General features: G+C 37.3%; 2 protein-coding genes across 2 annotated transcripts; one reads left to right on the top strand and one right to left on the bottom strand.

Moving 5' to 3' along the window:
* The first annotated feature begins 1,134 nt into the window (after positions 1 to 1,134).
* enpep (glutamyl aminopeptidase) lies at positions 1,135 to 19,631 on the top strand. The gene is made up of 20 exons (XM_052150762.1): positions 1,135 to 2,051; positions 5,174 to 5,315; positions 5,847 to 5,978; positions 6,102 to 6,222; positions 6,645 to 6,799; positions 8,457 to 8,570; positions 11,103 to 11,237; positions 12,250 to 12,315; positions 12,405 to 12,470; positions 12,604 to 12,764; positions 12,991 to 13,070; positions 13,501 to 13,637; positions 13,745 to 13,800; positions 14,356 to 14,506; positions 14,714 to 14,787; positions 16,086 to 16,190; positions 16,287 to 16,460; positions 16,700 to 16,840; positions 16,938 to 17,019; positions 18,756 to 19,631. Exons 1-20 carry the CDS (start codon positions 1,423 to 1,425, stop codon positions 18,900 to 18,902), a joined length of 2,868 nt encoding a protein of 955 aa, XP_052006722.1. The 5' UTR covers positions 1,135 to 1,422; the 3' UTR covers positions 18,903 to 19,631.
* rrh (retinal pigment epithelium-derived rhodopsin homolog) lies at positions 19,622 to 23,442 on the bottom strand. Its single transcript, XM_052150763.1, has 7 exons — positions 23,200 to 23,442; positions 22,585 to 22,775; positions 21,213 to 21,312; positions 20,911 to 21,064; positions 20,521 to 20,689; positions 19,851 to 20,029; positions 19,622 to 19,762 (listed from the first exon to the last, which is right to left on the bottom strand). Exons 1-7 carry the CDS (start codon positions 23,327 to 23,329, stop codon positions 19,657 to 19,659), a joined length of 1,029 nt encoding a protein of 342 aa, XP_052006723.1. The 5' UTR covers positions 23,330 to 23,442; the 3' UTR covers positions 19,622 to 19,656.
* Positions 23,443 to 23,828: the final 386 nt, after the last annotated feature.

Below are 23,828 nucleotides of genomic sequence, written 5' to 3'. Positions count from 1 at the left end.
CTAATGATCATTTGTTGTTTCAACTTGATAACAAACAGTTAAAACAACTGTTACATTATCAATTCAAGAAAACTCACATTATCTTGTCAAATAAACACACAATTCCCCACTATTTCAACTTACACTTTCAAGTTAAGATAACTTAAAATATATTCATGTCATTTACCATTTTAAGTTAAGAGCACTAATGTTTTTTGATTGTTTCTTAAATGTATTTCTCATCTTGACTAATAACGGCAAGTTTGCCAGTTTCCTTATTTACACTGAATGAACTTACAACTTATCTGCTCAAAAATATAACATTTATTTAAAATGGACAATGTTAACAGGCTTTAACATTGGCTTGGGAATGCATTCCTTGTAGGACAACAGGTTCCAATAAAGGCTGATTGTAAAAACATCCATTTCATCAAAATAATATCCAGGATTCTCCAATGTTTTACAGAACTGGTGCAGTCACATTCACAGAGCACGGTTACTGTGCTGAACTTTTCACCACACAAGAAAGTGGCAACGTTACAAAACTTTATCAACACAAATTATAAACTACAAACTTATCCCTCTCCGTCTTTGTGTTACTCAACAGAAATTCAGCGACTCCAGCTCACTCGCGTCCTCCCCCTTCCCCCTTTTCAACTTATAACTTACAGACATGAGTTAAATGAACATTGAAATCAGACAAAACTCACAAGAAGTCAAGACAATGGATTACTATAAACTTGAGTTCAATATCCAAAACTTGTCATGGCAACTGGAGTTAAAGATAAGAAATAAGTTAACTTAACTTAATGGGGCTATCGTGTTTTACAGTGTTCAAGATTATACTGATTACAACATTTGTTCCTTAAAATGGAAAATTTTGTGTTTTAAAAGGATCACTTTTATAGTAGTTGCTGTGGAGGTTAGTGTCTAATAAAATGAGTCTTACTTTACAATCTGAATCCTGAATTTTGATAACACTTAGAGAAAGTAGATAAAATGTAAACTGAATCACCCTTACAACACCCCCCGTCCTCTACTCTCTTCATAATTACCCATTCCACTGCTGATTAACATGTTTTGATTGATGTTTAACTAAAGGACGGTACAAATTCAGCCGTGTCTCCTCTATCTTTAATATCAGCCTGAGATTTAGTGAAACACTACAGCTTGGGATCACCTCCTGGTGTGGACAACTGTGTGGAATCCAAGCCATTTTTTGATTGTGTTGAAACCTAACTCCTGCTTTAACATCTGTGCCTCCCAAAGGCTGCCCTGAATGAGTGTGTGGATTGAGTGTGTCTTTGTGTGTGTGTGTGTGTGTGTGTGTGTGTGTGTGTGTGTGTGTGTGTGTTTTGGAGAGAGTTTAAAGTGTTGTGACAATCTGTGAACTTTGAGCATTTGTACACATTTTAACTTTGTGTATGCGTGTGACTGTTTGCCATGGAATCCTTGGAATTTGAAAAGAAAGAAAAGCGTTACTGTATCCGCAAGACACACACTGCTGTCATCTGCGCAGTGGTCATAGTGACAGGTGTTGCTGTGGGGCTCGGGGTAGGTTTGAGCCAGAAGACCTCCTCATCAGAAGAGGAAACCAAACCAACACTATCACCCCCAACATCACCACCACCACCACCACCAGCTGACCGGGGTCCCTGCAAACCCACTAACAACACAAATGGTGACTGGAGCAACTTTCGCTTGCCTGACTACATAGTACCATTCCATTACGAGCTGCATCTGGAGCCAGACCTTGAAACAGACATCTACACCGGGAGTGTGTCCATCCATCTGTACCTGAGGCACCCCAGCTCGCATCTTTGGCTCCACATCCGAGAGACTTTTGTCACTGCAGTTCCCACTTTACAGCGCAGTGACCCATCTGGCCTGTCCTCTGTTGCAGTGAAGGAATGCTTTGAGTACAAACCACAGGAGTATGTGGTAGTGGAGGCAGCTGAGGAGCTTCCTGGCACAGGCGAGCACTACATCCTCACTCTCCACTTCCAGGGCTGGCTCAATGGCTCTCTCGTTGGTTTCTACAGGACCACTTATCAGGAGAATGGAGTTACCAAGTAAGTTTCACAGTAACTAGATTGTAGAACAGGGCACTTAAACAGGGGGTCTGTCAACTATTTGTTTGATCACAAACAAATTTTTGTGGGGGAAAATACATACGTATGTATAAGGAAACCAGAGCTGGTTGGTGCATTTTTTACTCCAGTGAACATTTCTCATGGTAGGTTTATTTTTGAAAGTGTAATAGCATTGTGTATTTGTAATAGCAAAACATTATTTTGAACATAAAATATTGTAATTGAAAAATTGTGTAAATGTATAACATTTAAAACACATGTGACAACATGCCCCGACCAAACTTATACCTTTGTCATTAGATTTTCTATAAAAATATGCCTTTATAAAATATTAACACAACCATAATATAATATGACCATTGTCTGAATGCATACCATGTGGTTTGATAATGTTCACTTGTTTACCCAAGAGCTCTTACAAAAATATAATGAAAAATTATGAATATGATGTGAAAATTTTATTTGGAGTGTACAAATCACCAAAATGTATTCTAATTTAAGAAGGAAAACATACAAAACCATTGTTGGAGAAAACACATTTAAAGGAATATTGTGGGTTTAATACAACTTAAGCTCAATCGACAGCATTTGTGGCATAGTGTTGATTACCACAAAAAATGTTTGTGACTTGCCCCTCCTTTTCTTTCAAAAAAGCAAAAATGTAAGTTACAGTGAGGCCCTCACAATGAAAGTGAATGGGGCCAATCTGTAAACATTAAAATACTCACTAATTCAAAAGTGTAGCCACAAGACATAAACAATATGTGTGTTAACATTATTTTAGTGTGATAAAATCACTTACCAACCTTTTCTGGGTAAATGTATAGCCAATTTTAAAAGATGATGTAATGCCAACAAATCCTAAACCCTAAAAATGACTGTAAAAATGACGATTTAAATAACTTTACAGGTCAAATAATACAACATTTTTAACAGAAGAATGAATTTAAGTGCTTTTATAAAATTATAAGCTTCACATTTCTGCCTTTAAACCTTCCAAAAATTAAGCATCTCACTGTTATCTTGATTTTTGCATTTCTTTTAAGAAAAAGGGGGATGAGTCAAAAATGTTTGTGGTAATTAACATTATGCCACAAATGTTGTCGAATGAGCTGAACTTGTATTGAACCTGGAATGTTCCTTTATGTAATTGGACTTTAGACTCTAAGTCTTATCGTTACTAAGATATAGCTCTTGTAACAACTTCCCCATGTGACAACTAGCCACAGTCTAATGTTCAGCAAAATACAGTATTAGGTTAACTGGTAACACTGGTAACAACTGGTATGCAGGTCTAAATGGTTCTGTTTTATTTAAATGTATTTTATTATTTTGCTGCGTTAGCAAAGTGCTTACTGCATATTACTGTTATGCCGATAAAATAAATCATTCATGTTTACTTGCTGTAGCTAATATTCAGTTGCTAAAGGAATTATTAATATGAGTAGCCTACTGGCATCTATATAAACTTCAATAATATAAATGTATTAATCTGAAAGGTTTTGTATGGACTGTGACCACTAACAGTTGGTAGTAGATGCTATTTATGTTTCTTCAGACTTGAGTTGAGCACAATAATCCTCTGGGAGTAAGCTGAACAGCATGCGCAGCTCCTCATGAACTGGGAAATCTTCGTGCTGATAATCGCATCGCTCAGATTTTTACACATTAAAGTGCTAATTAAAGCACTCATGGTGAAGTGCTGTGTTAATCCAAAGAAACAATGAGATGTTTACTGCCAAGTCCATCCAAGTTGGCTAAATTTATTTAGAATAACTGCAATCGTCCACAGACAGATCGATGGGTGGATGTTTGGTTACGCAACTATTCGGATGTGACAACATGCAGACTGTGATAAAGTCCTATACGCGTCATAACACATCGTAATAACAGGGAATAAAGAGGGCACACATATACAGTGGGAATGTGAAAAACAGAGTAAAGATTTTTCATTAAGTAACATTAAAGATGAATACATGCTGTTAACTATATATTGTTAATTGTTTGTTCATGACACCTAATGCATTAACTAATGTTAACAAATGGAACCTTATTGTAAAGTGTTACTGGCTAACTTTCAACCAAAGCTAAAGTTAAGCTAAATGTTTAAGTGTCCTTCCACATTCAAATGGAATTTAAAAGCAATGTACAAATATGTGACTGCACATCATTAATTTTTATTAATGTAAACATCATAACAAAGTATGCATGTTATTATATGCCAGGCTTAAAATGCAACTCTTAAACAATAAGCAACAGTGGGTCCTGCTCTATTTCTCATGCCCTGAATCATGCCCTGAAAAGGGTTATAGACCCCCATTATAAAACTTTGTGTGGTGTAATTATTCAGCATCCAGAATTGAATAATAAAAAACAATGGATCATTTTTTATATTTTTACTGTAACAGCTACCAGGTACATAGCTACATATGTTATTCCCTGACCTGTCATGGTTGCCTAAATCAATTTTGGACTGAATTTGACATACATACTCAGGGTTATATTAATGTATCAGTGGAAAAACTTTCTGAGAGTTACTGTTTGACTTCAGCCACCAGCACTCACATATACAACCTTTTACCATATTACAGCCTGTCCCAGAGATTGATACAAAATACTAAAACTTATTTAGGCTATTTTTGAAAAATATGTTTAAAATAATGTAATTTAAGTCTTGGAGAAATAGCTGCTTTATTCTACAGTACACATGGCGCTGGGTGCACATTCAGGCACATTCACGCAACTTCACTCCACACTGCTTACATACTCTGGTCTGGAATTCCACAAACACAGATAAGCAGAGTGATATAAACAGTGTAACTCAACTGTGCTAACAGTGTGTCGATTAATGTACATTATTAGTCACTTTTACTTGAACACATTACTTCTATTTCAAAGCAACTGGACAATATATCAGGAGCCTCCTAAATCCATTTTAATGCATACATGTAGAACTGGCTTTGGACTTTATTTAGTCATAATCAGACTTGATTAGATGTTAATGAAAATGTCGCTGTGGTTGGGCTTTCCCCAGATATGCTAAATGAGGTAAATGTAAACCACTGGTTGAGTTTTATGAATCCCTCTCTGAAATTTTACAGGAAAATCGCTGCCACAGACCATGAACCCACGGACGCACGTAAATCCTTCCCTTGTTTTGATGAGCCAAACAAAAAGGCCAACTACACAATCTCCATCACCCATGACAGTACATATAAAGCTCTGTCCAACATGCCTGTGGAGGTACATTCACTTGCTCCCTCAGTCCAGAAAAATCGTTTATAAAAGGGTTATTGGCTTGTGTTTTGTGTTTGAGTGCTTATTTCTGTGGAAAAAGAAGTCTTGCTCCATTCATATTCTTTATGTGACATGTTAAAGGTAATGTAATGTTTTTGGATGTTACAATACTTTCTCCAATCCCATCTTAATGTGCAGAGACTATAAATAAGCCAATTCTGGGTTGATTTCATGGAAATCTGTGAGTTTGTGGTGCTTTCAAACATCACTCTATTTGTTTGAGCATCCCAACCAGCCCGGCACAGCAACATTGGCTAAACTAATGGAAAGTTTGGGGTGGGATACTTGGTTTTCTGAACAATGGAAGATAATCATTATTATTTTTGCAATTCTGCTTAATGACTGAAAATTACGCACTTTTTGTTTTAACATATAAACAGCATATTTTGCCCCTCCCCCCCCCTCTCTCTCTCTCTCTCTCGCTCTCTCTCTCTCTCTCTCTCTCTCACACACACACACACACACACACACCCTCAGAAAATAGAAGAAGTGTCAGACCAAAGAAAGAAAACCTCTTTTGAAACATCAGTAAAGATGAGCACCTATTTGGTATGTTTTGCGGTGCACCAGTTCGATTTTGTGGAGCGGAAATCAAAAAGTGGAATACCAGTAAGCATTTTCTATCAATTGCCATTCTATTTGATTAAATCCAAGATGTACAGAAATAGTTATTGATATTAAGTACACCTTTTTCAGCTCTCTTTTTTTCTCTCCTTCTCTCCCTCCTGACAGCTGCGGATCTATGCTCAGCCTTTGCAGATTAAAACAGCTGAATATGCTGCAAATGTCACCAAGATTATATTTGATTACTTTGAGGAGTACTTTGACATGCCATATTCCATACAGAAACTAGGTAAATGTGCAGATCTGTACTGCCTTGCATAAGTGCAGTAAGTCAAACTCCCAACAGTGCAACTGAAAAAAACTAAAAATCACAGCAGAGATAATAGTCTTAGAGACCCAATTTCGGTCATGACTCAGTTTGACAATTTTAACTAAATGTGTGTAGTTTCTGCCTTTTGCATTTGCACTGCATTATATTTCTGCTGTCCAATGTTTACGATTTTAGAGATATCATTAGGCTCTTCTGAACATTTGATTTGTTAACTGTATCTCTAAAACAGACAGTTGAAATTGACTTCTGTTTCTTATACAGATTGAAACAGCTGTACATGCTTTGATCCCATCCAAATAGACTGATTGTCATTTCTGTCTATGCTGTGATTATTGTAAAAAAAAAAAAAGAATGTATGATGCATTCTGTCTCTGTTGCAGATAAGATAGCAATCCCAGATTTTGGGACAGGTGCAATGGAGAACTGGGGGTTGATTACCTACAGAGAAACCAACCTGCTGTTCGATGAGAATGAGTCTTCGTCATACAACAAACAGCGAGTGGCCAGTGTCATTGCGCATGAGCTTGTTCACCAGGTTACTACTTCACTAGTCCTGTCACATCACATCAGTCACTCTCTCATACAATTCTCTATTGTATCTTCTTGGAATAGAGAAGCATTTCAAAAAATAGAGATGCTAAGAAGCAATTCCACAATGAAAGACTTCTTTTTGTGTCAGGATTAGTCTAAGTATCATTTAGAGTTTTGAGTCTGAACCTTAAGATAACTATAATGTAAGTTTAGTTATGTGGGATTTGAACACAGAGTGAATGCACTTAGCTGCATAGGAAAGCTATGCTCCCTATTTAGTGAATGACTTAACCTCCATTGTGCTGTCTGTCAGTCAGTACTGGTCTCAGAACAGTTCGGAATGCACCTTATTTTCATCCTAACTCCATATTAAGACTATATAAAGCAAAATGCATAGTAAGTAAAGGATTTCTCAGGACAAAATGCATTAAAGTACACATTAGTGTACATTTTGTTTAGCAGCGTGGGGTTTCTCTAATCTTTTGAGTCAAACAGGTTTCAGAGTACAAGGTTAATTGTTTTTTTACCAGATGTAGTTTTGTTACCGTTTCTCCCAAAGACAAACTCTGCTGTGATCGGCGTTGTTTTGTTACATAAAATGTAAACCTGTACTAACAACCCAGAGTTTTCTGAACTGAGATGCGCAGGTTATATTAATTTAAATAATGTGTTGCGTATAGTGAAGCCAAATTACAACGTCCATGCATGTGTATGCGGGGTTGCACAATGTTATTGTTGCTTTTTGGTCATTGTAGACCAAAATATACAGAAAGTCATATATGATTTAGATAATAGGCCAGTATACTGAGGTGTGATAGGATTCTTAACTCATGTCCAGACTGCAGCTTTGTCATTCATAGAACACTAAAGGAAATCACTTCACACGCAGAGTCCAGTGGCCACTTAAGTTTAGAAAAGTTTTTGTTATGATTGTAAGGGAATTAACTCTAAAGGTTTTCTTAACTTAAAGAGTTTGGTTCAGCTGACTGCAGGACAATATACAGATACATTATCAGTCACACATCAGAACAGGCCTTGGCAGAACACCCTGTGCTGAATGCTCATCTATTACATTTTACTGTGCACACCATTGTTTCCTGTAACTACATTTTCAATCAGAGTTCATTTTATTGACCCGTTTACAGTCACCCGAGACTGACAGAGAATAAATACAGTTACCATAAAGATGACTATCACCGCAATGCCCTCTGTTCACAAACTTTATTAAACTGACTGCTGATGTTGCAATGTGTATTGGTTTGCATGTTGAATTAAATTTAGGCACCGGGTGAACAATCGCAAAGACTTTTAATCAGACACAACAGAAAAACTTCTTTTCAGCACAAACAAACATTGACGCACACACACAGGACGCAAGCGTCTGTTTCGAACTGGCTTCTCCGGCTGCTTCTTGTCTGTGCCAGTTGTGCAAACTTACGGCCTGGCCACGCCCTCCTCCTTGTCACATCTATGTATTCAATTCATGAAATATTTGTAAATTCTTTAGTTTCGAGCATCAGAGTTTCTATGCATTTGTAAAAAATATTTCCTTCACCAGGCATAAGCACATTTTATCAAATGCACTGTCGCAAGAGTCATTTTTGGCTGAATAAGCATGATGTCTACCATTTAAGGGGCTGTGTTTTCTCTTTTATCTGCAGTGGTTTGGAAATATTGTGACCATGGACTGGTGGGATGACCTGTGGCTGAATGAGGGCTTTGCTAGTTTCTTTGAGTATGTGGGAGTGGAAGAGGCAGAGCCTGACTGGGGAATGGTGAGCACAGTCATACAAATATGATGCCAAATAGAACGCAACAGTCAGGATCCGGAAGTAGAAATCCCATTGATTTAGTCTGTTAAGACATTTTTAACAATCATATACAGTATAAACCTTGTAGGACAAATCTAACTTGAACTCTGAGGTTAAGCAATGGTGTAAAAGCACAACACACATCGTTTCAAATCAGCTTTACAGAAAATTATGCTCTATATTTAGATAATTCAAAATTTAAATTAGATTATCTATCTATCTATCTATCTATCTATCTATCTATCTATCTATCTATCTATCTATCTATCTATCTATCTATCTATCTATCTATCTATCTATCTATATATATATATCTATAGATAGATGTTCAACACCACTGACTCTAGAAGTATGTGGCAGGGAATTAACACCATCACGGACTACAAACGGAATAAAGACTCCGCCATGAACACCGCTGCATCTCTCCCGGACGAACTTAATACATTTTATGCTCGTTTTGATGACAATAACACCGCCCTCGCGGAGAGAGTATTCGCGGCTGACGTTACAGAGGTTGGTTCACTCTCCGTCTCTGTTGTGGATGTAACCCGATCCTTCTGACGGGTGAACATCCGTAAAGCCGCGGGTCCAGACGGCATTCCGGGCCGCGTCATCAGAGCGTGGGCGAATCAACTGGCTGGTGTTTTTACGGACATTTTCAATCTGTCCCTCTCCCTGTCTGTAGTCCCCACATGCTTCAAAACATCAACCATTGTGCCTGTACCGAAGCAAGCCACAATCACTTGCTTAAATGACTGGCGTCCTGTTGCTCTGACCACCATCATCAGCAAATGCTTCGAAAGGTTAATCACAGATTACATCTGCTCTGTTCTGCCCCCCTCTTTGGACCCATTGCAGTTTGCCTACCGTAACAACCGCTCCACCGATGATGCCATTGCATCTACACTACACACTGCTCTCTCCCATCTGGAAAAAAGGAACACATATGTGAGAATGCTGTTTGTAGACTACAGCTCAGCATTCAACACCATAGTGCCCTCCAAGCTTGATATGAAACTCTGGGTTTAAACAGCTCGCTGTGCAGCTGGATCCTGGATTTCCTGTCAGGCAGACATCAGGTGGTTAGAATGGGCAGCAACACCTCCTCATCACTGACCCTCAACACTGGAGCCCCGCTGGGCTGTGTTCTTAGCCCTCTCCTGTATTCCCTATACACGCATGACTGTGTGGCAACACATAGCTCCAATACCATCATTAAGTTTGCTGACGATACGACGGTGGTAGGTCTGATCACTGACAATGATGAAAGAGCCTACAGAGAGGAGGTGCACACTCTGACACGCTGGTGTCAGGAGCACAACCTCTCCCTCAACGTCAGTAAAACCAAGGAGCTTGTAGTGGACTTCAGGAAGAAAGACGGCGAACACAGCCCATCACCATTAATGGAGCACCGGTGGAGAGAGTCACCAGTTTCAAGTTCCTCGGTGTCCACATTACTGAGGAACTCACATGGTCCGTCCACACTGAGGCCGTTGTGAAGAAGATTCACCAGCGCCTCTTCTTCCTGAGACGGCTGAGGAAGTTTGGAATGAACCACCACATCCACACACGGTTCTACACTAGTACTGTAGAGAGCATCCTGACTGCCTGCATCACTGCCTGGTACGGCAATAGCACAGCCCACAACTGCAAAGCCCTGCAAAGGGTGGTGCGAACTGCCAGAAACATCATCGGAGGTGAGCTTCCCTCCCTCCAGGACATATATACAAGGCGGTGTGTGAAAAAAGCTCGGAGGATCATCAGAGACTCCAGCCACCCGAGTCATGGTCTGTTCTCACTGCTACCATCAGGCAGGCGGTATCGCAGCATCAGGACCCGCACTAGCAACTACATGACAGCTTCTTCCCCCAAGCAGTCAGACTGTTGAACACTTGATCTATCAGGATCAATAATTAGCACTGCACTTTATTCATCTATAATCTCACACTGGACTGTCAACATATTGTCCTCAATACAACTACTTATATATTTTCATATACTCCCACTTATTGTATATTGTGTATTCTATATTGTGTGTATTGTATACTGTACATTGTATATAATTATTGTGTTGTGTAAGTATGTGTACATTTGATATGTAAATTGTGTTGTTTATTGTAATTGGTATATGTCTCGTCACTGTCATGACTGCTATGTTGCTCGGAACTGCACACAAGATTTTCACCTACTGTTGCACTTGTCTACATGGTAGTGTGACAATAAAGTGATTTGATTTGATTTGATTTGATATGTGTGTTATTTTTTGTTGTAAATAAAGGTTGTGATGTTGTGATTAATTAGGATATATAACTTTATTTATGATGTTTTTTGGAGAAGATAAATGGGGAAACATACTTTCCGGAACCACAGGTACTGGGAAAAGTGTGCTCTCACTGTTGCGCTCTTTTGGTAATATTAAACCACCCATTTACATTAAGGTGGATCATTTTTGGATGTAAATTGTATCCCCTTGTATACCCTTCACTCTGTTCTCAGCGTGACATCATGCTTATCGATGATGTGTTTCCTGTCATGGTTGATGATGCACTTCTCTCCTCCCATCCTATAATTGTGGATGTGTCCACCCCTGCTGAGATCACATCTGTGTTTGATGCCATCTCGTACAGCAAGGTAAGGTAATGCCAGACACAATGACATGCACAGAACGGGGGCAGCAGGGGCACACGCCCTTTCGTTCACAAATCTAATTGTGCCCTTTTGGGCATATTAAAGAAAATTAGGCAAAGGTGTATTTAAGAAGTTACACTACAGCAGATCAGGGCGGATTCCAATCGCGAGTGATCCTTCCTCTGCCCTAGAGTCACTCCAAACTGCAGGGTGGGTACTTTGGAGGAAACATGGCATTACTGTATGAATGAACCCTTCGCTAGCAGTTTTGTGGAAGGGCCCTCCAAGAAAAGATTCGTTTTCTCACTTTCGTTTTGAACAAGCTTTCGAGAGGCATCCCCTTCCACAAGAGTGCCCTTCAAGGAAGCAAAAAATGCAGCTTTGAATTTCCCCCGGAACATCAAAGTGCCATTACCTCAGACAAGTAAAAAGTCCACTCCATTTGTTGTGTTGTAAGTTCATCAAAATAATCATTCTCGATTGCTACGATGCCACTAGTGTAGACAGATTTATGAATTATAATGGGAGCGGTCGCGTCGCTTTCAGTGATTTTCATTTAGTCTTTTATAGAATATTGACATAAACTGAAGGAGCTGTCTAGTTCAGCCAAAGCCAGATTGGTTTTGTTGAAACTAATGAGCCATTAGACTAATCACTTTCAGAAAAATAACATTAGGCTACCACAGTACAGCAGCTATCTATACGCATAATGCGCAGTCTGCGTAGGGCACCAATTCCCTAGGGGGGCACCATCATACCCTAGGGGGCACCAGAAACTCCACCAGCTGCCCTCACTCGCATGTAATACAAGCATTCATGAATTATGATTTGTCTATTTGCATACTAAATTGGTAGTGTCTTTCTTGCATCTAGTTAAACAGCTATGGCCAACAAAGCGACAAACCAAAGCCTAGAACCTATGATTACCTAAAACTCTATTCTTTGGCTAGTTGGAACATGGTATTTCCTTCAGGAAATGTAAATATTTCTGATTTGTGATCACACTCTGTTTTAGGGTGCTTCTATTTTAAGAATGCTGGAGGACTTGCTTGGCCGTGACATCTTTAGGGCTGGATGTCGAGTAAGATACCACATCTCTTATTTTGCATTAATTTTCCTTTAATTAGGCATTCATATATGAAATCAAACCCATTTCTTTCTGCACCACAGAGATATCTGAAAACCTTCCCCTTCAAGAATGCAAAGACAGCAGACTTCTGGAAAGCCATGGCTGATGTAAATACCTTTTATTAGTCATGCCTTTCGACTAGCGTTTGAAGGGTTTTTGTCAATCAATGTCCAATTTTATAAAAGTTCATATGTCAGTGTTAAGAAGTTACACTCAAATTTCTCTTGGGTCATACTTTAGGAGAGTAGCTTACCTGTGGCAGAAATTATGGATACATGGACCAAACAGATGGGTTATCCAATGCTGAAACTGACCACCACAGGCACTGATGCCAAACTCACCCAGACCAGGTTTCTCCTGGACCCCAAGGCGGACCCCAGCCAGCCCACCACTTCCCTGGGGTGAGCCTGAGAGTGCTGCATCTCTACTCTCTTACAATGACTGATTATCTTCTAGATCATCTATAATATTCTTTACATATTATATGTACAATATTCTTCTGTATGTCTGCCAAGATCTTCAACATAATCACAAAGTATAATTTATTAAAAAACCTTTCTAGTCAAAAACCGAGATATTGAGCTGACCCCAATGTCTGATCCTGCGTCTTTCATTTGGTTCCCACAGCTACAAATGGACCATTCCTGTGAAATGGAGCACACTGAACTCCAGAAACGATTCCATCTTATTTGACAAAGGACAAACAGGTAAACAAGATCATTCACAGACCTTTATGCTCAGACCTTTTGACATTCAGTGTGTTTACACACACAACAGTGTATCTGTATCTACTCAGAATCAGTTAAAGGGATAGATCACCTAAAAAGAAAATTCTTGACTCTGATGTTGTTGCAAACTCATAAGACTTTTTCCTCCATGGAATGCAAAAAGAGAATTTAAATGACATGCTTCAGTCCCAAAAAGCTGTGATGAAAATAAATGGTGACTGAGACAAACATTCTGCCTAACATCTCCTTTTGTGTTCCATGCATGAAAGAAAGTAAGTCATACAGGTTCGAACAACACAAGGGTGTGTAAATGATGACATCTTTAAAATTTTGGGGCAATCTATCTTTATAAGTTCTTAATTGAGATGTTTCACTGTGTAATTTCCCTCATTGCGCTTTGTTTAATCAGAGTTAGTCATTACTGGCTATTCCCCTACTAACGATGGGCTCATCAAAGTCAACAAAGACCACATGGGCTTTTACAGAGTAAATCACCATGACAGTGTGTGGAGCGCTATCGGCGAGCAACTTCTCACAGATCATCTGGTATTGTCATTCATATCCTTTTCTCTATAAGAACTCTAAGAAATAGAAATATTGTTTGTACTGAGTGTCAAAATATAATAACCCACATGATGCTTTTCTTTGTTTAGGTGTATGATGCAACTGACCGAAGCAGTTACATTGATGATGTTTTTGCATTTGGACGGTGAGTTGGTGAAATCATTTTCCCACTGCAAAAATATTTTCAGTAACACTTTACAAAAAGGTTACAACTGTTAACATTAGTTAAGGCATTAGATATCATGAACCAACAATGTACAAATCATTTTTTACAGCATTTTTTAATCTTTGTTAATATCGGTTAATAAAATGAAAATTGTTCATTGTTAGTTCATACTAATTCATAGTGCATTAACTAATGTTAACACATACAATTTTTGATTTTAAAAACACATGTTGAATATATGTTGCAATTAACATAAACCAAGATTAATAAATGTTGTTAAAGTATTGTTCATCATTAGTTCATGTTAAATAATGTTGTTAATACATTTTAACACATGGGACCTTATTGTAAAGTGTTACCATATTTTCTTTCAATTTGAGCTGGTAGACAGATAAAAGTGAATCATGTAATATACAATATAATTATCATCACACAACTACAAATGGTCTTGATGAGGAATGAGGAGGATGTCTAGAGGAGAGATGATGATGATGGAAATACTGACACCATGACTTTTGTTGTGCATTTTAACAGGGCAGATATAGTTGATTATGGAAATGCCTTCAACTTGACAAGATATCTGGTTAATGAATCAGATTATATTGTTTGGGATCGGGTATCCACTTCTATCTCCTATGTGAGAGAAATGCTGGCGGATGACCCAGTGCTATACCCCAAATTGCAAGTAGGATCCCAAAGTCTTGAGTTAATTACCTTCTGAGAGCATAAGCACAATATTTAAATTGTAATTTTGTAATGAAAATACACAAATGCCATTATAATATTGAATGTTGAATTGTTCCAACTGTGATATTTAACACTGATACTATATGTGATGTTTGCAAGATGTTCATTTTCATTTTTTCTGTTCATCTTCATAATCTGTGTTTAGAAACTTTTCCGGGACCATGTGCAGGAGATATCCAGACAGCTTGGGTGGGATGACATTGGGACCCAAACAGAACGGTGAGTGATCTTATTTTAGCTGAACTAAAAAACATTCCTAAGCACAACTCATGGACACACTCTTGCATTTAACAATCTCTTAAAGGTTTGGGGTTTGGGTGAGGGGAAAAACTGTAACAACGTCGTTGGTTCGTAAATTTTTCTTTATGAGAGGAAAACGTTTTTGTATGAGCCAATGCGCACAATTTTGTCTTAATACTAAGTATTACTTTTTATGAGACAGGGTCGCAACTATACCTTTAACCAGATGTTAAAATGCTGGATATTTACTGTATACATATGCTGAAGTATTAGTTTGCCTGATCATGTATACGCAGACCTTTATGCATGTGTTTGCAATCTATAGCCTCCTGAGACCCAAGCATGACTGCGGTGTGCATTTTCCATATCCCTTTTTTTTATTTGTAACTAGTAGCACTTAATAAACATGCAATAAATTAAAAATATAAAAAGTAAATAGTTTTCCTAAAAATTGTTTCACATATGTGGACTTCAGGACCTAATTGTGAAATGTTAAATAATACCAAGTTTTTTGTTTTTTAAATCAAACTGTTTATTATGTTTCCAGGAGTGTTGGTTATAAATTAGCATAATTAATTCTGATTCAAAGTAATGGCCAGCATCTTCCAATCACTGCCAACCATGTTAAAATAAAATTATACTTGTGTAAAGGGACCAATGGAAAGGAGGAGGCGAGAACCGGCTTGACGATGTTAATCATATTTTAATAGTAAACTTAAAAGACAACATAAACACACACACATTACGGACATGTCCGTAAACGATCTCTCTCTCCCGCTCGACCCTCTGCAGTCGACCTTTATACCTCAGAGGCTTGATTAGCCTAATACGGGACCGGGTGTCACGATGATCACGACCCGGCCCCGCCCTCCGCCCTGCCACAACATGATAAATTCTGAATCTTTCTACTGATTACCATTGTCCCATGTCTGCAAAACATGTTGAGTGGTTCAGACATCATCTGCAGCCTGAAACTGAACTATTGATAGGAAGTTTGGAATGACAGTATGCTGTCTGTCTGTACAGGTCTCAGAACAGTTTGAAATGCTTTGTTGACTTTTCTCCCAAAGACAAACTCTGTGTGTCATGTTGTTTTGTCACATGTCTCTGTGCGTCAAACGTTTAACACTTTATAGAGTCTACTGAACTGTTGGTTTAAATTAATTTAAATTATGCGTTGCACATAGCAAAGCCAAAATACAATGTCCACACATGTGTGCGCGTGTTCTCACGAAGATGTGCAACCAAACAAACTGAAGTCTGTGTTTTCTTTGCAGGCTGCTGAGAGAGACTGTTTTGGGCATTGCATGTCAGATGGGTGATCAGGAGGCTCTGAACCAAGCCTCTGAAATTTTCGATAAATGGATTAATGGAACAATAAGGTAAGCACATTCATACATGAACTTGTATATATCAAAAGAAGTCCACTCAAGAGTTTATATATGAAAAGAGGCTATTTGTCTGACTGGGGAGAGCAGCAGTGTTGCTGTCAACTTGAGGTTGCTGGTGTACCGTTATGGAATGAAGAACTCGCAATTGTCAAGGAGATGGGAAATCATGTTCCAGAGGTATCTCTCTGCTACTCTTGCACAGGAGAAAGACAAGCTGCTCTACGGCCTGGCATCTGTAGAGGATATCACTCTCCTTAATAGGTAACTTCCCTCTTCTCAAACAAGCTGTATTAATGTTAGAAAAAATGCTGAGGCTGCATTAAAGGGAGTTCACACAAAAATGTTAATGATTTTGTTATTTTCTCCCCCTCGGTGTTGTTCCAAATTTTTATGACATTCTTTTTTCCCTTGGAATACTTAAGGCTGTCATTTCTATACTAATCGCATGTTGTATAATTATTGTTAGTCTGTTCAAATGGCAAATCTTTCTTTTATTACAGGTTGCTTGAGGCCACTAAAAATGAGAGCATTGTGAGGAGTCAAGATGTTTTCACTCTAGTGCAATATGTGTCCCGAAACAAATATGGTAAAACCATGGCCTGGGATTGGGTCACTCTCAACTGGGATTACCTAGTGAACAGGTCAGTTGATTTATCATCAGTTGCGATTAGGTGATTAAACCACTTTTTACTGTTTACTGTTAAAGAAATGTTCTGAATGATCTCATGTCTGTTCTAGATACACTATCAATGACAGGAATTTGGGCCGTCTGCCCTCCAGAATTACAAGTACATACAACTCAAAGCTGCAGCTGTGGAAGGTGATGCACACCTAAAGTGTTGAAAAATGTCAGATAATTGATTAAATAAATTATAGAGTTAAATTATATTAAGTTATTTTAGGCTGGATTTAGAGTATGCTCAGAATGGAATACTAGATTGTGGTTACACTTTACAATAAGGTTCTACTCGTTAACATTAGTGAATGCATGTGTATCACTCCTCAACCTTTGCCTTGCGCCGCTCCTCGCAGTGAAAGGCAGGTGTTCAAATGGCAGCTGTCTTGACACTACAATGATGTTACAATCAGTGTTGGGTGTAATGCATTACTAAGTAATTAATTACTGTAATTAAATTACTTTTTCATAAAAAATTTAAGTAAGGGATTACTCTTAATTTTCTGTGATTTAATTACAGTTACTTCTGATGTAATTGCGTTAAATACTGTATAGACTCTAGAAAAATTCTATATAAAACAATAGTGAATTTAAATCGAAATTTAACATCTAATGTTAAAATATATGTTCTCTAATTTAACGCTGCTCCCTTAAATTCTTTGGCCAGTTCATTAATAACGTATTTGATTTATTTGAAAGAATTAAAAGAACAATTTCATGTCTATCCTTGTATTTTTCATCTGGTCGAGGTTGATCAGGGTTTAAGAAAGTAATTAGTAATAAGTAATGCAATTACTTTTCAGACAGAGTAATTAGTACAGTAATCTAATTACACTATATAATATGAAATTAGTAGTTTGAAATTAATTACCTTTTTAGAGTAACTTACCCAACAATGGTTGCAATGTTAGGAGCTCTATCACGGGCATGTTCTACATTGATAAAATGCTTGATGCAGGTCTCAGCATAATGTCTCCCACCATCTGTTTTCCCGATGGCAATGCATGTGACATTAGTGGCATTTGCAAGAATTGACTCGCTTCTCATGAACTACGGTTAATTCCAATGGTCATACTACACGTTAATGGCTTTAAACAAATTTTGTGTTAACGCGTTAATTATATACACAGTATAATATTAATGTTAAGGTAAATGTAAAAACATTAATAGTATATGTTGAAATGAACATTAAACAAAATGTATAAGTTCTGTTCGTTCATGTTAACTAACGTAGTAAACTATATTAATAAAAAACAACATTATTGTAGTGTTACCTGGATTACTACTTACTGAATACTGAGCAGTATGCACTGTATACTGCCTACTATTTTTATAAAATAGTATGTGAAACAGTAGGAATATTCCAAACGCTTCCAAACAGTTATATGCTAGATTGTTGTCCAATTATCATCTTCTAAATACTGTAGAAGTTGTTGTTGTGGTTATTTATTTATTACAATTTTAATACAATTTTTGGGTAATGTCATTACTTAATTACTAAATGTCACGAGTCAAAATAAATATCTTTGCAATAATTAGTGCCTTCATCACACTGAAAATGGAAGGTCTAGTTGATCGCATTGCAATGTATAGTGTATGTTGCACATTTTGGCAATAATAGGCTATCTTTGTTTTCTATGCATACAGAAAATGTGCATACTGTGCAGAATATACATCGATACTGTATACTGCAGAAATATTATGAGCTGTAGTATGCTGTTCTGAACATAGCCTCAGTTTAGTATTGTACTGCTACCAATACTATAGTCTAGAAAATGTTTTGTCATGGTTAACATTGATTTGGCAGTTAATCACTTATTCAATTTCTGATAACATAGGTTTAAATTATGAAAAGGCCTCACAAGTTAATCTCTTTTTAGATGGAGCACTTTTTTGCCCTGAACCCGAATGCAGGAGCAGGTGAGATGTCAAGGAAACAGGCTTTAGAAACAGTGAGGAACAATATTGAGTGGATGGAACGGAACATGGATGAGATCCGCTTCTGGCTGGAGAGCAATGTTTCTTAGTGCTGTCAGAGAAATTCAACCCACCACCCCTTTATACATCACCCAGATTTGGTTAAATGTTTCAGAAAGTCAATGAATTGCTCGGGGCATCTTGAAAACAAATCCTAAGCTAAAGAGTCTTAAATTAAAATAATAAAGTAGTCTTGGATTCTGTTGCCATGTTGCCATTCATTAAATGAATTGAGACTAAGCATTATTGATCTTTAGGCTCTGTACATTGTTTATGTAATGTTGCAATATATTGTATTTGTATGTGTTGCAAGATAAATATAGCATATTCATTTTTGTAAAATGTGTAAATGTAAAATAAATGTTCTAAATTCTGTGATTTAAACACTGTGTACACATATCCTGAAGTGCGTAAAACAAAATGTGCTTAAAACTTTGTTCTTAGAAAATTAAAAGACATAGAAATCATGGTGGAACAGTATTCAATTGAAAACATATAAAGTACACACAGCAGCAAGAACCATTCTGAAAATAATGCCATGTCAATAACATAAGAAGTTGCACTGTAAACTCTATGTAAAAATTTGGAATTACCTCTGATTTGCAGGGAGTACCATGGAAATAAACAACTAAACTAACAGTATACCGTCAAATGTAGTCAATGGTTTGCAAGATGGATATTTAATCATGGAACAGTATCACAAATGACTGCAAAGTAACAATGCCCTAGTGGTGTTAATGGTGTATGATAGCGTCCAGCGCTGGATAGTGGCCATGCTTGATGAATATCCGCTCCATTCCACATTTAGGGGTTGAGAGGTAAAGAAGAGCCTGTCATTGGAACCTGGCTGCTAATAGTAACGCGTTGTCGTGTCTGACATCGTAACATTCCAATGATTGCTCTTCTGAATCTGCAGCAATCAACAAATTCAAATAACTAGTAAGGAAAGAAATAAGTTTTATATATCACAATAGAGATGCAATACATTGAGGTCTTACTTCTTGTTGGCAATGACATAGATGCAAGGATTGTAAAAAGTGGAGGACTTGGCGAAGAGTGGGGCAATTATGGCCATTGGAGCTGGGATCATTTTGGGGTCACCGAATGATGCCCACAAACACACAATGGAATATGGAGACCAGGCAACCAGGAACATCACTATCATTATAATGGACATCTAAAAAAGGGGGAAATAAATTGGCATTCAAAAACTAATACTTGGAAACCAGAAAGTACAATGAGTACATGGGTGAATCTCACAAAACCAGTCAAGGGTTTATGTCTGGGTCATATGACAATATGTCAAAAATCAAATAATTATTAAATAAAAATGTTCTTAAAAGAAATTAAACCTACTTTGTACCATACATGTTCTTGGCATCATATGTATTTTTATAAATTCTCATTACTGTAATGCAAACATTTATTCTAATATAATAAGAAAGGAGAAATATATATATATATTTTCAAAAGTTATTTATTATTTAAATTATTTATCATCATGGTTTGTATTGCTCATTTGTTTAAATAAAAAGGATAATTATTATATTACATTGTGAAAAGTCTAAGTAAAAATAAATTAAAATTGTGTTTTTCCTTTTGAATTTGTGGTAAAATGTGACCTAGACATGTTCTCATGTGATTAAAGTATCAAAAAGTGCTGCTTGCCTTAGTCACATCCATCTGGTCAGACCAATCCATGTTGATGCTCTCTAGGCAGTTATTGGATTTGTACCTCTTCACAGTTACTGAGACATTGTAGTAACAGTAGAACATGACCAACAGGGGAATGATGAAGTTGACCGTGATCACAGCCATTGTGTAGGACACGAAAGATCTAAAATAAACATGATTAGTCTTTCTTGTATTCCCTTGTTACCTTCATCCTCACTTATATATTAGCATGACGTTGTGATACAAGGTGACACCTCATACATTAAAGGTGATCATGTGAAGGAAAGGTTTACAGAGTTGTAAATTAATAAAACAGAGTAGTAAACAAATAAAACTGGTCTGAATTACTTGAATTGTCATTTTTTAGCTCAACTCTTCACTCACGTGTCATTGTTCCTCCAGTTAATGGTGCAGGTGGCGCCTGTGGGGTCAGGGGCATATCCTGCCCAACCAACGATTGGCATGGATGACCAAAACACTGCATTCAGCCAAGCAGTCACAATTAAAAGTGTGTATGACAATGTTGTCAGCTTCTGCACTGTAACAAATGCACATGGAAAAAAGAGCTCCTTTGAAGAAATAGTATACCACAAATTAAAGAGTATTCCACCATAACCTTTCAGTGAGACCATGACAGACCTTATTAGTTCATATTACATTCAGACAGATGTATAGTATATTCATACCTATGTCAGGTCTACATATGGTAAGATATCTGTCAATGGCAACCACGGTGAGCAAGCCAATACTCGCCATTCCAAAGAATATATTTAGAGCAGCATAGATCTAGGAAAGAGGCATCTGGCAATGAGTGAAAAATAGCATAACATGTCAGTCTACACTAAATCACATCGACACTAAACACATACTGTATGCTGTACAGTTCTTATGTATTTGTAGCACCCCCTAGAGGGAGCTACCCTGAGTTCTTTTACTTAACTTATATTCTTTGACAAGGCCATAACCACCATAGACATATTCATAATACTCTACTGATATGTGGATTTTCCATGGTAGATTGCTCAAATATTACATTTGCCCCCCCAAACATATAGTAAAACTTAATAAAAAAAATAAGTTGTATATTGTATATATAACATTAGTTTATGAACTATGAAACATAACATTATATTTAGGACAATTAAAAGGATAGCTCACGCAAAAATGTACATTCTTTCATCATTTACTCACCCTTGTGCAATTTTAGATGTGTATGATATTTTTAGAAAAATATCCCAGCTTTGTATGTCCTCACAATGCAAGTGAATGGCTACCAAAATTTTAAGCTAAAAAATACGCAGCATAAAAGTTATGCATACGACTTAAGAAGCGATAAGATATCTGTTTATCTTATCATACTGCTTTTTAAGATTTTTTTTAAACCACTGGAGTCGTTTGGATAACTTTTATGCTGCGTATTCTTTTAGCTTAAAATTTTGGTACCCATTCACTTGCATTGTGAGGACATAAAATTACTTTTTATGTGCTTTGATAGCTTCAAAGTTCTGGTCACCATTTAAATGCAATGAATGGACCTACAGAGCTGAGATGCTCTTCTAAAAACCTTTGTTTGTGTTCTGCAGAAATAAGATAGTCATACACATCTTAGATGGTATGATGGTGACTAAATTATTGATTTTCATTTTTGGATGAACTATCCCTTTAAGCACGTTTTCCTCCCAAATTCTCATTAGTGTAATCAAAAAAAGTAATTGTAAGGTAGTTTGTAAAGTATTTATACATTATAGTAGTGTTTGTTGTACTACGTTTACTGTTTAATTTTAAAATCACTGTTTAACCCAAAGAATAAACATGCTGACACATTACAGAAGAATTTGAGGGGTGCTCATGAAATTGTCACAATCCAAGACATCTTACTGGTCCTTATAATAAACGTGAAGTTCTTTATGCGAAATATAAGTTCTTAGTCTTTTTCTTTCTTACTTTCTTTTTGATTCCGGGGTGAAATCTGACTTCAGCATTTTTTTTTTTTTTTCTCTTAATATTCACTCATTTATAGTTGTGTGTCTGGTTGAAAATGAAGTAGGAAGTTCGCACCTGGCAGCCTGTGTAGCCGAATTTCCAGCTCCCGTGCAGGTCTGAGGCTGCTGACATTGGGTAACCTATACCGGCCACACCAACGTCAGTGAAGGCCAGATTAATAATGATAGCATTTGTGGCATTACGCAACTCCCTGAACTTCACAAACATCAGCAGCACCACAATATTACTAGACAGACTGATCACTCCTGCCACAAGAGAGACAAACAGACAGGGAGAGGGTGGTTAATACATCTGTGGACCTACACAGAGTGTCACACATATGTCATGTCCTATGAAAACATTTCACGTTTGCAGTTTCCCTTTTTTGACAAACTCCCCCTGGTGGTTACCTTTCCACGCTTGGCTGAATCTGTAAATGTCAATTTCAAGGAATGCTTGAAAACATTGCAGCAGAATCTGACCCTTTAGGCCACAAAAGTAAGCGAATTGCTGCAAGAGCAAATATAGCTTGGCTTTTATAGTACTAAACTCTTACATAATGAGATGATACAAGTTAATTGCAAACTTTCGGTACCTCAAGAACTTAAAACTGTTAAAAGTGTCTGCCAATTTGTAACTCTAAAATCAATTATACACAGTACAAAAACCACACAAAAACATGTACTTTACCTGCTGTGATGAGGTATACAGCGACAACATTGTGTTCTGTTTGTGAGAAAGCACTCTTTTCACCATAGGGAACAGTCTCAGTTGAAGAACTCAAAATTCCAGATGCCATCGCTTTGTCACACATAGTCATTTACACACCGCTCAGATTTAAATTCTGTCTAACAATCACATCTGTTAAAAACAAAACAAGCAAGTGGAAAGAATTTTAGGTCCAGACTCCCTTTGTTCTACCTCGTGAAAGAGGAGATCAGGAAAGTGTGCGTGAATGAAAGGCTGGAAAAGCAATGGGCTGGATTAAAATTCTCTGATTAGGACCAAAGAAACCATTGTTTCAGTACTAATCCACACATGAAGGCTTTTAATTCCAATCATAAGAAAATCTTTCTTGGAACAGTGAGTACAAGTTATAAGTTCACATTAAAGACAACAAGTAATACATAACTAAACACAATTCTGTTGTTTAAACATATAGCTACAAATGGTTGAAAGTATTTTCAGGCCCCAGGATTATTTGTAAAACGTGCATGAGGTCAAACACACCTGAATTTTCTAGCACCATCTAAAGTATGTATGAATGGATGAAGGATAAAGTAAGTACATTTTCAGTGTTAAAATACTTTCTCATGTCC

The sequence above is a fragment of the Xyrauchen texanus genome, chromosome 20, assembly GCF_025860055.1.
Source record: "Xyrauchen texanus isolate HMW12.3.18 chromosome 20, RBS_HiC_50CHRs, whole genome shotgun sequence".
In the NCBI taxonomy this organism is placed as follows: Eukaryota; Metazoa; Chordata; class Actinopteri; order Cypriniformes; family Catostomidae; genus Xyrauchen; species Xyrauchen texanus.
Note: the sequence above shows the minus strand (reverse complement) of the source record. Positions and strands in the feature narration are given on the sequence as shown.